The sequence below is a fragment of the Rhipicephalus sanguineus genome, chromosome 2 (genome assembly GCF_013339695.2).
Source record: "Rhipicephalus sanguineus isolate Rsan-2018 chromosome 2, BIME_Rsan_1.4, whole genome shotgun sequence".
Classification (NCBI taxonomy): domain Eukaryota; kingdom Metazoa; phylum Arthropoda; class Arachnida; order Ixodida; family Ixodidae; genus Rhipicephalus; species Rhipicephalus sanguineus.
Genome location: NC_051177.1, coordinates 140,892,192 through 140,907,225, shown reverse-complemented (window position 1 = coordinate 140,907,225; position 15,034 = coordinate 140,892,192). Strand labels below are relative to the sequence as shown.

The 15,034-nt window shown below is 48.2% G+C and overlaps 1 protein-coding gene across 12 annotated transcripts in view; it reads left to right on the top strand.

The window, feature by feature from the left end:
* LOC119383728 (fatty-acid amide hydrolase 2) overlaps positions 1 to 15,034 on the top strand; it is a 116,742-nt gene that overhangs the window by 42,539 nt on the left and 59,169 nt on the right. For 2 of the 12 annotated variants that reach the window (XM_049412642.1, XM_037652001.2), the window contains exon 7: positions 1,790 to 3,013. The exons of 9 other annotated variants lie outside the window; for them this stretch is intronic. In XM_049412642.1, coding sequence (XP_049268599.1) covers positions 1,790 to 2,389 — 600 coding nt within the window. In that variant the 3' untranslated portion in view covers positions 2,390 to 3,013. Of the gene's footprint in view, positions 1 to 1,789; positions 3,014 to 15,034 lie in introns of those variants that run through there. One more of the 12 variants, XM_049412641.1, reaches the window with a different exon arrangement.

Below are 15,034 nucleotides of genomic sequence, written 5' to 3'. Positions count from 1 at the left end.
TTAGGCGGGCTGGTATCTTACGGAACCAGTGCCTTGTTGGCACCCCGCTTAAGAATTTTACATGTAAGTTCCAAATAAACGTTTTATACGTGCCTTTCCAGTAATCTTATGTTCCAGTAATCTCATGTTCTCCTATACCAAAATTGGCATAGGAGAACACGAGAGCAAAAAAAAAAAAAGTGTAAGGAAGCTTCTCACTAGGCGTGCCAAGCCTGAAGGAAGTGCGGAGCTGGGCAGCCTCCTTTGTTTCTTTTCGGTTCTCTCTTTCTTTCCTCCTCTCTTTCTTTTTCTCTTTTTCCGTTTTTCTGTCCTTTTCTCTCTTTATTTCTATTTATTTATTGCTCTCTTTTTATTTCTCGCTTGCTTCCTCTTTTTCTTCTATTTTTATATGTTGTTTTGCCGAGCCCCTAACGTCCTCCTCACTTATCATCATCATCATCATCATCATCAAGGCGCTCAAAGAACAAGGGGAAGAAGACTTCTCCTTGGCGCGAGCGCGCGCTCAATATGCTACAGATGGCTATGCTATTCGTGGTTTTGCCTGCGTCACGCCAAGCTACGACAGCATACGACAGCCCGGCACGCTTAAGTGGGGCTCCGCGCCTAAAAAACATGATTCAACGACCTTGACACGAATAACATGTTATGCCAATCGCTAAAAATCGTAGGTACAGCGCAACAAATTTAGGAAGGAAAACAGACAGAAAAGAGCGCTCTTCTGTATCTCTGTTTTTCTTCCTACGTATGTTGCGCTGTACTTACGATATTTATTACGAATAAAATTGCCCGATTCAAGCTTCTGATACCAGTCACATACGTAATGAAAATCTCTTTACCCTTTATGTGGGGCGCATACCTGCATACCATTGCCCATGTTTGAGGGCATGTCCCCTCGTTCTTACAGCTAAGGTAAAAGACTCAAGCAACACGCTGCTCAAATCGAAAACTTTAAAGGAAATATACGCTAAATTAAAAAAAATCGAGTTTGTGGACAGGCGTTTCGGATTTCGTTGTAGTGTGTGATCGGCTTTGGTTAGAAATTCTGTGTCACCTTTGTCCTGCGCTAAAAAGCTTCGCTGGTCATGCACCTTCACAAACCGAAATGTCTCACAATTTTCTACAGTCTATACCAAACCAGCAACAGCGAAAACAGACATTGAAAATTTTGCAACACACTTTGGGGTTAATCAAGACGAAGGCACATATTGATGCGCATATCACACAAACAGACCAACGCAGACAAACGTGTTGCGACGACCTTCAGCAACCAAACACGCCGTATGGATTGTAAATAACTCAGTTTCACTACAAGGACGAAGCAACGAATGCGATAGCAACAAATTGTAACCTTATAGAAAGTAAGGCTAGCAGCTCACTCATTTAGCAAACGTGACCGCTGCAGAGAGTGAAGTAACCTTCTTACTGTTTATGGCTTGAACCCAAAGTTTGCGATGAGAGCACAACACGTACGAAGGTACGGGCCGTCTGCAGATCTCCTTTAAGTATACTAGGCGCGCGACCGTGGGGGACCACGCCCGGTTGGTTAAAGTACGCATTTAATGTCGGAGCTGACTCGCTGACTGATTCGCATGGAATCGATTTCCACAATGCGTGGGATCTGCCGGAATTTTCGCGCTAGCTGGTAGACAGCGATATATTTCGCTACGATTCATGTTAATGCTCTGCTTTATTGCGGAACCTTATTTTTATTCCCTCACACCCTTTTACGTCATCGTTAAAAGAGGCCATGCCATTTTTAAAAAACTCTTTCTTTCTGTGCATCGCGCAGGTCGTACGGTACCTGAACGAGACGCACGGACTTCAAGGGCATCCGCTGCAGCTGCCCGAGTTGCGATTCGGCACGTTCGAGTGGTTCAAGGTTGCTGGCGTCAAGGAACCCAAGCCGTTGTCCGAGGTCTTTAGGCCTGGTGGTTTCAACACTGTAGTTGAACTCCTCCGCCACCTGGTGGGAGCTGGCCGCCACACACTCGCAGCGTTGGTCGCATGCATCATGAAGCAACTTTGCCGCTTCCGTTCGAAGCCGAAGGGCGAAGCGTACGCCACTTCCTTGGAAAATGTCCGCGACCGGTTCGAGGAGACACTGGGAGACAATGGAGTACTAGTCCTGCCCGCGGCCACGAGCGCGGCCCTGTTTCAGAATCAAGACTTGATGTTCTTCGATTCGGCGGGCATGACGTCCCTCTTTAGCTTGTTCAAGGTGCCATCCACAGTGTGCCCCGTATTGAGGTCAGCGGATAACCTGCCCCTGTGCGTCCAGGTTGTTGCCAAGAGGGGAAACGACAGGCTATGCCTTGCCGTAGCCAGGGAAATCGAAAAGCGCTTTGGTGGGTGGATTGATCCATCGGCGAAAGTTCAAGGAAGAGCTTGACTACAGGGTAAAGACAAATTTAAAATAGCTGGCCACTGTTTTTCGTGTATCTTACGTTCATCAGAATCGTAAGAAAAGTGTTTCCGCGCGTGTGTGGTATCTGTGTAAGAGATCACTCAGCAGCAACCGCTTGCATTCTTAGTTTTAAAACACTCTATATACAAGGCTATATATGTTTTCTGCTGGTATTCAGCTTGCATTCTGAGTTTTAAAACACTCTTTACAAAACTGTATATATATTCTGGTATTTAGAATTGCCTTTAAAAGAGACCCTTGCCGTTTTCTGTAAAAAGGTGGTGCGTTGGCGTGTCCTAAACACTTGTTTAAAATTTTTATAAAGACATTGCAAGCGTGCTAAGTTGCTTCTTATGGCTTCTAGCGCGAGATGTCGTAATAAAATAAGCTGATCTTCTTCACGCGTCCCCGCAAGCTTTCATCTTGTCATAAGAGGACCTTGCAGCGTTAAGTCCAATTAAATCAATCAGTTTCAGACATTTTCATTGTTTGTGATGCAAATAATGGCATGTTATATTTATACAGGCGGGACTCCAGAACCCTTTCAAAGGTTGCGGAACGGGTCAGTTGCTGAGCAGATGTGGTTACAATTTAATTACAAAGCAAAGAAATAAAGTATTACAATAACTTTGTTACAACTTCGTGAAAAAGGTTTTTTTTTTTGTGTGTTCGTAGCTATCATTCTCAGCTACGCAGGTGAACGCGAGTGCTTTCTGTATAAATAGAAGGGCACTTTGTGCTGTGTGTTGCGCTGCACTAAGGGGTTTGATCTTCGTCGGGTAGGTTAATAATTGCTTTAGCATCTGTAATGTCTGAATCAACATATGATAGAATATTATGTTATCAACATTTTTTACCGGGAAAATGGAGCGTAACCTGTACAGAATAGGTATTCTCTGCAAATATTAAGCGTCGTTTCATGCGCACTTAAGTCTGCTATGAAAGCTGTGCGTCCAAGTGGAAACCGAACAGTTTGTATTACTGACGCTTTCTAGTTCATTGAGCGTGAATTGTTTCTCGCTCTTGTTGTTGACGACTTTCAAGTGACCTTGTTCCAAACGCCAGAGCCGTTATCCGGGCACTCAAATAAGAACAACGGAACATCGCTGCGAGAACAAAGACGGGGCAGCTGGACAACCAGTCAAAAGTTTCGCTGCGCTATGGTCCCTAGCAGAGCGGGCTTTGCCGCCTCCTTCGAGAGGTCGCGCTGAGCTGCGTGCGGTGCACCAGCGTCCGGCCTACGGACGCTCAGCTTCGCGTGGCGTCGTGGAGCATACGCAAGGGAAAGTACAAAATATATCCCACACAGCGACAGGAAACAATGGCGTCCATCTGGACCACTGAGTAGTATGGCGCCCTTGCGAACACGCACTATATTCGTTTTAAGATTGTGGACAGTATCATCTCCAACCACTCAGCTTTACCCGTGGCCATTTCATGCTTGTATATACTTTCGATTACGGGAGAGCCCGCCATTTGTATTTGTTTGCGCATACTGCAGCATTAATTTAGGGCTACTCACAATGCCCATAGACTGTCACGCCACCATGCGGATGTCAGGAGAACTCCCTTGTGGAAAGTTTGCCGACGACGAAATACAGCCGCTCCCTGGTTCGGATGTGCTAGCCTGATTGTTAACGCACTGACAAAAAAGAAATCCTGCGACATTGCGTGTTTCGTGCATCGGGGAACAAAGGTGGCCCTCCGTGACAAGATAAATCTGAGTCTTTCTTGCGAGACGCGAAAGTTTCGTGAAAATACGTTGTGAAACATCCTGGGCAAGTCACTCTGCCAAAACGATGGCCCACAGCGTACACATTTCTGCTCCGCGAAGTTTTCCGCAGCCACGTAGGTTAGTGATGTGTCATGGTCTGTTCATTTCTTTTCTGTCGAAACTCACGGCGTTTTACTTGTACAGAGCGTCCGTCTGTGTTTTTGTAGCACATGAGACGCATAACATTGTGCGTGGGGAGTCGCGTGAATTGGCAACGTCCTCTTTTATGAATGATCCATAACAAAGCCTTCGTAACATACAGGTAGTACTTTAAAATAAGACGCTTCGACTTTTGTCAGAAAAACGGTGTTATGAATCGTGTGAGCGACCATGCAGTCATTCTGGGCTGCACTCATTCCACTGCTATCGTGAACTACGACCAGGCCTCGTCGCGGGGTCAATGCTGTCCTCTGCAGCCGCATTCGAATGAAGATTAAGCTTGATTGACCAATTGAATCCATTCATGTTGTTACAGGTAGGAGTCGGAAGACAAATATATTTACAATATAATATACACGAGCACGGTGATCGAACGTGCAACCTTCCGAAGGTTGCAGGTTTGGTCCCCGCAGGCGGCAAGTTGTCTTTTCGTCTACTTTGCTTTCTTCACAGATCGTTTAGGGGTCCCTTAAGAATTGAAGGCAAACGGCATATCTTTCTTTACAATCAGGGATACAGCATAGAGCTCAGTATTCATTTCAATAAAGAAAACCACAAAACAATCATCAAAACCACATGACGGAGGACAAGGCACCTGTGAACAATGGGAACACCCTCCCACGCGTCCCCGTAAAGATCAGATTGCAGCTGCTTTGCACTTCACACGAAGGCTCCAAATGACGTCAAACGGCCCTACCTTATTCAGTTTATTCTAAGACTCCCAGGGGTAGACAGCGTGAAGAATAACGTGAATAGAACGCTCGACGAAAAGAACAAATTCGTCTTGCTGAAAATGGTCGCCGAACCAATCACGGTCTACCACAGCGACCACGAAGTGATTGTCACTATACCATTACTCTAATGTAATAATAAAACATACCCCCCGCCCCCTTCAGCATGTATGGTGTTTCATACACGTTTGCTTGACATTCATGTTCGCAGGGCGGGAGGGCGGCCAATTTGAACACGAAAATGTTTTATCCTGGGGTCTACCAAGACTTTCATGACGCATTTCCGTCACGGAAATACGTCAGCAAAATATACGCCATCAGATGGCAAAGAAAAAAAAACTGAGAAAACGTTTCGTTGACCGGCGTCGTACCCACGACCGCTCGGTCCGCGACGATGGCTCGCGGGCGTTTAGACTACTAAGCTACCGCCAGACACGTACATAACGGAGGCTACATGAACGCGCTTTTTTTTCACACTTTCCTCTCACAGTGCTCTTGGATGGATGCTATGAGCATCCCCTTTATAACGGGGCGGTGACATGCGTAAAAAACTTTGTTGCCTCCGCCATTAGCTGCTACAATGCGCCGTTGCTACGACCATCCCATTCGGCGCACTTCCAATAGGAGAAGTGTAATGTCGTCAACGCTTTAAACACAGTGGGGTGGCGGCTTTAGCCCAAGCCTGGCTCATAGCATCCCTCCATATCGAAAAAATAGCTCTCCGACGCTCGCCTGCCTGTCGCACCGCGTTCCCCTCTCGCCCTGTGAGAATTAACGGCCAGGCTAGAGGGAAGACACGACGCTCGTCACGTTTGTTTGGCGTTTCGCGACGCTTTGAAGGAGTGCATATCGAGTATCAGTGTGTACTATGTGCTTGTTGATGCCAGCTTTGCGCGCGATTCACCATATGTGATGCTTAGGTATTACTTCACAACTGCAGCTACCGCAAGGGTTACATCATGATCATGGGCTTTAGTCGTCGGGACGAAGATGTGCCACTTGGCGTCAACGTAGGTGCGTCCATCAACAAGCGGTGCTATATCTGCCAAACAACAATATACATTGTACAAGCTCTGATATAGCAATGCACTATCACGGCCGCTATACATAAAAATATGTAGCGGCCGTGGCACTATAAACAATCTACTGCTGTGACGAGACGTTTCACTTTCGTGTTATGACTGAGAGATCAGCCATCTTTTTTGGTTGAACCGGCCCCTTCATTGGTGAGGAACTCATAGTCACAGCACCATTCGCAGTATTTTAATTATCTTGCAGTAGTTTGGTTAAAAATGAAAGGGAAACTTAATTTCTTCTTTTGCAGTAATTTTTACTGTATAAATAATGAGTAAGCTATTTCGAAAGGTAGTAGAACTTTTGCTATTTGCCCAGATCAAGCACGGAGGCTTTTAAGAGTAACTTACGCTAGGCGCGCCTTTGTGACTTTGTTACATTGACCGCTATGTATCCAGGTCAACTATCTCTGAATGAAGGACAGCGAACTTAAGAACTCTCCAAATAGCGTCTACATTGCACCGAACAACAGTACTATTAATCGTCTCTATTGTAATGCGAGAGCATTATTTCGCTCATTGTGCGACCCCACTGTCGCGAGTAAGCAGACTTGGCAGTAATGTAAAATGACGTCTCTTTGTAATGAGTAATATAATGTATTACTTTCGTGGGCTGGTAAGTTAGTAATGAATTCAAGAGAGTAATTTACGGAAGATTATTTATTGCTCTCGCAATTACTTTTTAAGAAGGCATGTGAGGGGCTGCGCTATCGGTGCAAAACCTTTAACAAAGCGACCAAAGGACGAGCAGAAGCAGAACAATTAGCGGACGTCCTTAATTGGAAGAACGCGGCGTTGGGAAATTCGTAAGAGCGCGTATTTTGGCAGGATCAGGACGTATGCGTACCCGCACCTCCACCGAAGGTGTTACGGGGAAACGTCTGAACACAGATGTATTTACAACATACTGACGAGCACGGTGATCGGGTCCCAATAATTAAGATGGCGAAAGAAGAATCAACCCGTTCTCCACTTTTTCGTCCCCCAGGTAAGTGGCGCATAAATTTATTCAATGTAATGGACTTCAGCTGTCCAAATTTGATCGTTTGCCCCGCTCTCTACGTTGTCCTTCATTACCTACATGTGTTGCTTTCGCATGCAGCACAGCGCGGGCCTCCTCGAAATCGCTCGTTTTTTGTACATTGTTGATACGTGGCAGCAGTGCAAGCGGTTTTCTTGATGTTTGGCCTTGTTGAAACCAGATGAAGGTATTTGCCCACAGTTTTGAGCGCGAAATGCTCTCCGAGCCCAGACGCGTTTCTCTTATTGTAAACACGGCGACATGATGAAGTCGAGAGCTCTCACAGGACGAAATTCTTCACATTACTTTTAACAGTGACATTGAAAGCAACCACTTGGACGACGAGGATTTTTCACTGGAACGGAGAAGGCGGTGAAAGCACCTACAGTGACAACGACGATGAAGATGATGCTGCTAACCAATGAAGAGCGAATTCCACTTCATATCCTCTTTAAGGTTTTATGACTTGTAGGTCACTTCGAGTGAATTTAATGTACAATAGTATGAGAGCAAAATAAAAGCATAATTTTGCAGCGTTAGCTACACTGGCCTAGCCGAGCCAATTTCGCGTGGATTCTCAAGAGCCGTGCTGCGCATGCGCAAGGATCAGTGATGTCACGCACAGGAGCCGGCATCTCCCGCGCACTCCGCCGCCGCCGGTCTGCGCTTTCCAGAGGAGTGACGTCGTATCCTTGGCAGACGTATTGGCGCCGGCGCGCGCGCAGCTATTCGCCTTCGCTGTGCAGTCGCCATCTGACACTGTGCTGGAGGCGGTTGATAGCGCCTCTGACTGGCGTTTGCCAGTGTGGTATAGCCATGGAGAAGGAGAGCGCAAATGCTGCTTAACGGCGCAGAAGAGCAAAGAAGCTTAACTCATCACTAGCCATATTGTTAAAATATACATGTGCCACATAATACGTATACAGTGTGTGTCTCATTGGAGCAGCAGTAAGCATGATAATCATGCTAATCCTCGACAATCAGGAAAGCTAAGAATAATTAGCTGAACCTTTGCTAACACTACGTTATTCTGGCATTGCCGAGCTAAGCAACTGCAACGTTTTTTTCTGATGCTATGCATGTAGCGCAGTTTATGGATTTCATGGAACGCCGCATGCCGCCAACAGGCTCGACTAGCGGAAGTGAAAGGGTTTAAGCGTTATAAAGACGAAATGTGAAGTCGGGGCCACAATCCGCACCGCTATGTTGTCAAATGAACTTCACCTGTACCGTCCGAACGGCGTTGTTGCTCAACGCATTTTCGCAACATCAAATTATTTGTCATTGCCAAAAGCTTGCGCGTGCATTCTTTTCGAGGTTCGAGGGTCTTACTGAACCGGCAACATACGAGAGAAGTGCATTGCACACGGCTAAAGCCTGAACAGGACTGTTGATTGAATGGCTGTGACACAAGCACTACTGAACGTCAACGACATGCTTGCGTTCCGTTGTAGAATGGACTCCGCCTTCCTAAACGCGCAAGTAATGATGACGGCGTAACATGTTTAGAAACCGTCGTCACATGGTGCAACGATGGCGTTACTCGCTAGCGGCCTATCACTTCAGCAAATCCGTCGGGCAGGCTCGGTTCATACGTCGGAGTGCCGTTCATTTCATACGTCAATTCTAGTTCATGCAGTTGATGCACGGAAATATAACCTTTCCCACAGCGCCCCCCCCCCCCCAAAAAAAAAAAGAGGTGGCCAGCATTTGACACTTCTTATGATTTGGATAAGTATTTGGGTCTGATATACAATGCAGCTTATTTCGTTTGCTCTGGTGAAAGCGGCACGGGGCGTGCGTCCGCACGTCCTATCTTTTGCTATGCTAGCAGGCGGGTTGAAGATCTTCCGGCAGCCACCTTGAATCGCACAGCGCGCCACCTATTCGCCGCGAGATCGGGCTACAGGTTGCAGCACCGTCGCCGCGCTAGTGTGTGTACCGGTAGGGGGCCGGCACCCAGGTGGTCTGGCAACACAGGCTCGGGATTGGTCTTCAACGGGTTGGCTCAATAAACGAGCAGTTCGACTACAGTTGCAACGCTATGTGCTTGTCATTCTTTACATGGTGTCAGAAGTCTAACTCGTCCGCTAAACATGGATGGCCTCCCCCCTCCTGAACGCTTGGTGCTCTCTGATAATGCTGCAGAGAACTGGAAACGCTTCCGTCAGCGCATTGAACTTTTCTTCAAAGCAACAGTCCCGGACAAAGCGTTCGTCAGCGCAAAAAGCTGCTATCTTCTTGCACGTCGTGGGACCTGAAGCCATCGAGGTGTTTAACACTTTTACACTATCGGAAGCGCAACGTGAAGATTATAACGCCATCATTCAAGCTTTCGAGGAATATTGCATTCCGAAGACGAACAAACTTTCGAACGCTACGTGTTTCGTTCCCGCCATCAACAAGAAGGGGAGCCATTCGAGCAGTTCTTGCGAGATGTGCAACTCAAGTCAAAGACCTGCAACTTTGGTGACTTAAGATATTCTTTAGTACGTGATCAGCTTGTGTGCGGCATTCATGATAAAAAGCTCCGTGAGCGTCTATTGCGCGAGAAGAATCTCACGTTAGAAGCCACAATACAGTTTTGCAAAGCGGCGGAGGTGGCAGCGTTGCAAAACCGGACTCTCGAGAACGCTGCCAGTAGCGAAGTGAACGTGCACCGTGTCACTGGATCATCGGCAACGCCGGAGAGAAACTCAACTCGCGGTCGGTGCGGCTACTGCGGAAGGGTCCATGAACCAAGAAGATGTCCAGCGTGGGGCAAGGCTTGTGCATTATGCAAGAGGAAAAATCACTTCGCGTCATGCTGCAGAAGTGCCAGGGTTCATGAAGTTAGCACTCCAAGGTCCGGCGATGGACAGCAAGGAGCATACGAGTCGGAAGAAGACTGATATTTTAACAGTGTGCGTCGATAGCGTCTCGGGGCAGCGAGATTGGATCGTGAACGCGTTCGTGGCTGGACACCCGACGCGGCTCAAGGTGGACACAGGGGCACAGGCCAACATACTACCGTATGCTCACTTTCGCAAGCTGCGGTCTGGAAACGCAATGCTCCGCCCATGCAGCACGGTGTTGACGAATTACGACGGAAACGTCATTCAGCACCTGGGACAAGCGACGCTCTCGCTTCAGCTTCAAGGCAAGCAAGAAAACGTACCATTCTTTGTTGTCAAGCGAGGCAGCCAACCGTTGCTTGGCCTGAAGTCATGCGAGAAATTCGGATTAGTCTCGCCTGTGTATGACATCAGCAGGGCCGAGTCAGACTGGCAGGAGGAGTTCCCTTCACTGTTTCAAGGCTTAGGATGTACCCGGCGTCCGTACCATCTACAGCTGAGCGGTGAGGCACGCCCTACTGCTATGCCTCCTCGACGAGTGCCTCATGCTCTCAAGGAACCGCTACGAAAGGAACTGAGTCGCATGGAAGCTGCAGGCATTATCGCCAATATCACCGAGCCCACTGACTGGGTAAGCCCGCTTGTCATTGTTCGTAAAAAAGATGGCCGACTGAGACTTTGCATGGACCCCCGTCAGATAAACCGGAACCTAAAGCGTGAACACTACCAACTCCCGCGTCGGGAAGATATTGAATCGGAATTAGCTGGTGCGACTTTTTTCAGCAAACTTGACGCTAACTGCGGTTTCCACCAGATCCCTCTGGATGAAAGCTCCTCTAGAATTTGTACGTTCGGCACCCCATTCGGACGGTACCGGTTCCTACGCTTGCCATTCGGCATTGCATCTGCCCCCGAAGTGTTCCCAAAAACGATGAGTGAGATATTAGAGGGTCTGCCTGGAACTGCAGTGTACATTGACGATATTCTTGTTTGGGGAGCGACGAAGGAGGAGCATGACAAGCGTCTTCGGGGAGTGCTAGCGGCAAGAAGGGCAGGACTAACTTTAAACGGGGACAAATGTATATTTGCTACTCAGGAAGTGAAATTTCTGGGTGACCGCATAAGCAAAGCTGGGATTAGACCGGACCCTGAACTTACCAGCTGTATTACCAACATGCCTCGTCCTTCCTGCAAGCAAGAAGTACAAAGGTTTCTGGGAGCAGTAAACTATTTTGGGAAATTTCTTCCGAATCTCTCTAAGAAAGCAGAGGCACTGAGGTCCCTGATAAAGCAGGAAGCGGCGTTTGTATGGGAGGCTCAACATAATGGTGAGTGGAAGAATTTATTGAAGATGCTCACATCATCGCCAATTCTAGCGGTTTTTGACCCTGAGAAACCATCGAAGGTCTCTGCCGAGGCGTCAAGCTTTGCTATAGGCGCGGCACTGTTCCAACAGCATGACCAAGACTGGCGCCCGGTGGCTTATGCGTCGCGAGTCTTGTCTAGCTCCGAGGCCAAGTATGCCCAGATTGAGAAGGAGACGCTTGCTGCGACTTTTGCTTGTGAACGCTTTAAGGACTTCTTACTGGGCTACAAGGTCTTAGTCGAGACGGACCATAGGCCACTCCTTTCAATAGCGAAGCAAAACTTGTGCGAAATGCCCCCACGTCTGCAGCGATATTTTTTGAGACATGCAATTTGATGTCGTGTTCCAGTCCGTGCCGGGGAAGCAGTTGGTCTTGGCCGACACCCTATCCAGGATACAAGGCGCAGCATCTCACAGCCCTGACTCCGACCAAGATGATGTTACCGTCCACGCTACCCACGTTCTCTCCGACCTTGTGAGTGACAACATGAAAGCCCGCCTTGCTGCAGCAACATACGAAGATGCTAAGCTAAGGCATGTCATGGAGTCTTTACAACAGCAGAGACCTGTCAATGGAGAGCTGGCTGCATTTTCCTCTGAGTTGACATGCATAGATGGAATTCTTCTGCGGGGCAGTAGAGTGGTGATACCCAGAAGTCTACGTCACGAGATGCTGCAGCGCCTGCATGAGGGCCACTTGGGAGTTAACAAGTGCAAGGCCCGCGCCAGAATGTTGATGTTCTGGCGAGGAATGAATGCGGACATAGCGGCACTGGTTAGCCGTTGCGAAAAATGTCGTCAGTTTGCGTACCGCCCCAGCAGAGCCGCTGATACTGAGGCAAGTCCCAGAGCAACCATGGCAGCGGATTGGCGTAGACCTTTGCGAGTACGGTGGCCGGAGCTATCTGGTAGCTTACTGCGCTTGCTCAAACTATCCCGAAGTAGAGTACTTATCTCAGACAACCAGCAAGGCGGTAGTATCAAAACTTTCAATGATGTTTGCCCTCCACGGAATACCGCTCGAAGTGTGTACAGATGGAGGTGCTCAATTTACCTGGCGAGAGTTCAGGGCGTTCAGAGACAAGTGTGATTTTCTCCACACTACATCCAGCCCGCGATTTTCCAGGTCCAACGGCTTGGCTGAAAAGGGAGTCCAAGTTGTGAAACGACTGTTGAAGAAGAGTGAGGGTGTAGAAGATGATTTCTGGGTGGGACTGCTGAATTACCGGACATGCCCGCTAGAGGATGGGCGAACACCCAGCGAGCTACTAATGGGAAGACGGCTTCGTGGAAGGCTGTCGGACTTTGCAGTGCCTAGCGCGAGTCCAGTACACAAGCCCCCTCAGAACTTAACACAGGGTAGACCCCTCCCGATACTACATGAAGGAGATATTGCGAGGATACGCCATGACGGGTGTTGGGGTCCTAAGGCTCAAGTGCAGTGCTCAGTGGCTTCAAGGTCCTACACTGTTCGCACGGAAGGGGGCCAACAGTTTAGAAGAAATCGGCATCATCTTCTAAAGACGGACGAGCCCTTCGGGCCAGAGGCTGTCCTGGATGAGGACCTCGCGCCAAATGAAGGGCCTCCGGAGGTTACCCCATGCCCAACAATGCCACAAACACCAGAGTGCCCCCAACCTGCAGCGACATCCCAGGAGCCAACTGTCGATGAGCCCAACCCTGCCTCTGCAGTGTCGTCAAGTCCCAGTCCAACGTCACCACCTTTACGACGTTCTACTCGAGTGCGGAGGCCTCCAGGCTACCTACGGGACTACGAGGCCCTTCCCTTCTCCAGAGAAGGGAAGATGTACCGGTAGGGGGCCGGCACCCAGGTGGTCTGGCAACACAGGCTCGGGATTGGTCTTCAACGGGTCGGCTCAATAAACGAGCAGTTCTACTACAGTTGCAACGTTATGTGCTTGTCATTCTTTACAGTGTGGATAGGCGGTCGTCGGCGCGTATACAAACGCACACAACAGCGCTTCATTGTGAGCGATTTGATCCGATTTCAGGCAAACAAAATGTGTTGACTGCAGCTTTCTGGCAATATGTGCACTCTTCATTCCCGAAATAATGCACGAAGCACGCCGAACGATGCTATTACTTGTGAGAGAAGCGCATCCTGCCAACAAACGGGTTGCTCGCCTTCAGCAACAGTCGGCGTTTTCGCAATGGATGACATTTTCTTGTTGTTTTATTTGTGCATGTTTAGCTTGTGTTCCACCTACTACGCACTGCTGTAGCGCGACTGATTTAGGTATTTACTTCTTGTTCATCTGGATACCCCGCAACAAAAAGAATGCACGTATTCCTGCACGATGAGTTCAAATAGCACTTTGTGCACTGTGTGCTGAAATGTTCATCCGCATTTCTTATTAGGTTCTCCATGAAATGTAGGACAATTGATAGGTTTACTGAGGAAAGCTACGTGGCTGACGGCGCTTTAGAGCTACGGAGTCGTTTAACAAGCACACGCTTGTTTTTATTGCAGTAAGAGTACACAAAGGTAACTGTACATCAGGGAACTTTCTTCGATTGATTGCTTGCACGACAGCAATGTAATAAAGTCCCGGTTATTTCACGGGACCAAAGTATGTTTTTTCATGCGAATAATGTCCGCTGCCTTCCTTCAATCGATAACAACGGAACACGAACGCTCAAGGTAATGTAAAGAAAAAAAGATGTGGCTTCGCGTGAAATTACTATGACATAAATGTAAACAAGGTTTGTGATCGGTCTAGTTGGTATTCCATGGCGGCGTGAACAGCGCGTGAAACACACAAGGACAAGGTCAGCGCTAGTCCTCGTCGGTTACTCGTCCTTGTGTGTTTCACGCGCTGTTCACGTCGCCATAAATGTAAAGTACGCCGTTTGGATTCATTTTGACCATCAGGGCACTTTCACGCGTACCTTAATCTAGGTAAACGGGTGTTTTTGTATAAATTTCGCCACAAGATAAATTTCCGCAAGGCCACCCAGTTTTGCGATTTCCATGTCATTACATTTTCTCTTCTTTTAGGGGACAACTTAAGTACCGAAGTGTCAGACGTGACTTGACAGAAATATTTCTCTGTAGTGGGACCAGGACCGTACACAACCAAAGCTCCTCGCGTAACCTATAAACGACAGTGCCGAAGTTATACACCTAACCACAACGCGCAAGTGCATGAGAGCCTCTTTTTTTACCACCGAGCCGCTAAAAGGCTATATTCACGGAAGATTTAATACTTCTAATCTTTAGGACAACGCCAAGTGCACTTTGCAATGCGCTTGAACCAAAGAGCGGCACCTACACCAGGGGCGTAGCCAGAAATGTTTTTCGGGGGGGGGGGGGGGTTTCAACCATGCTTATGTATGTTCGTGCGTGCGTGTGTATGTGTGCGTGTATATATGAGCAAGCAAAATTGAAAAATTTCGGGGGGGGGGAGGGTTTGAACCCCCCAACCCCCCCCCCCCCCTTGGCTACGCCCCTGACCTACACTAACATGACTCTCGTGAACGGAGGGTAAAACGACCACACACAGCACTCTCGACAAGTGCACTCACTTATCTTATTACAGTACATATACAGCCGATCAAGGCCAAATGCTCCATTACATCGTGTTAGACATACGTACGAGCGGTTAAAGTTGCACTAACGCAACGGGACAAACCGCCTTTTGAGGATCTGCA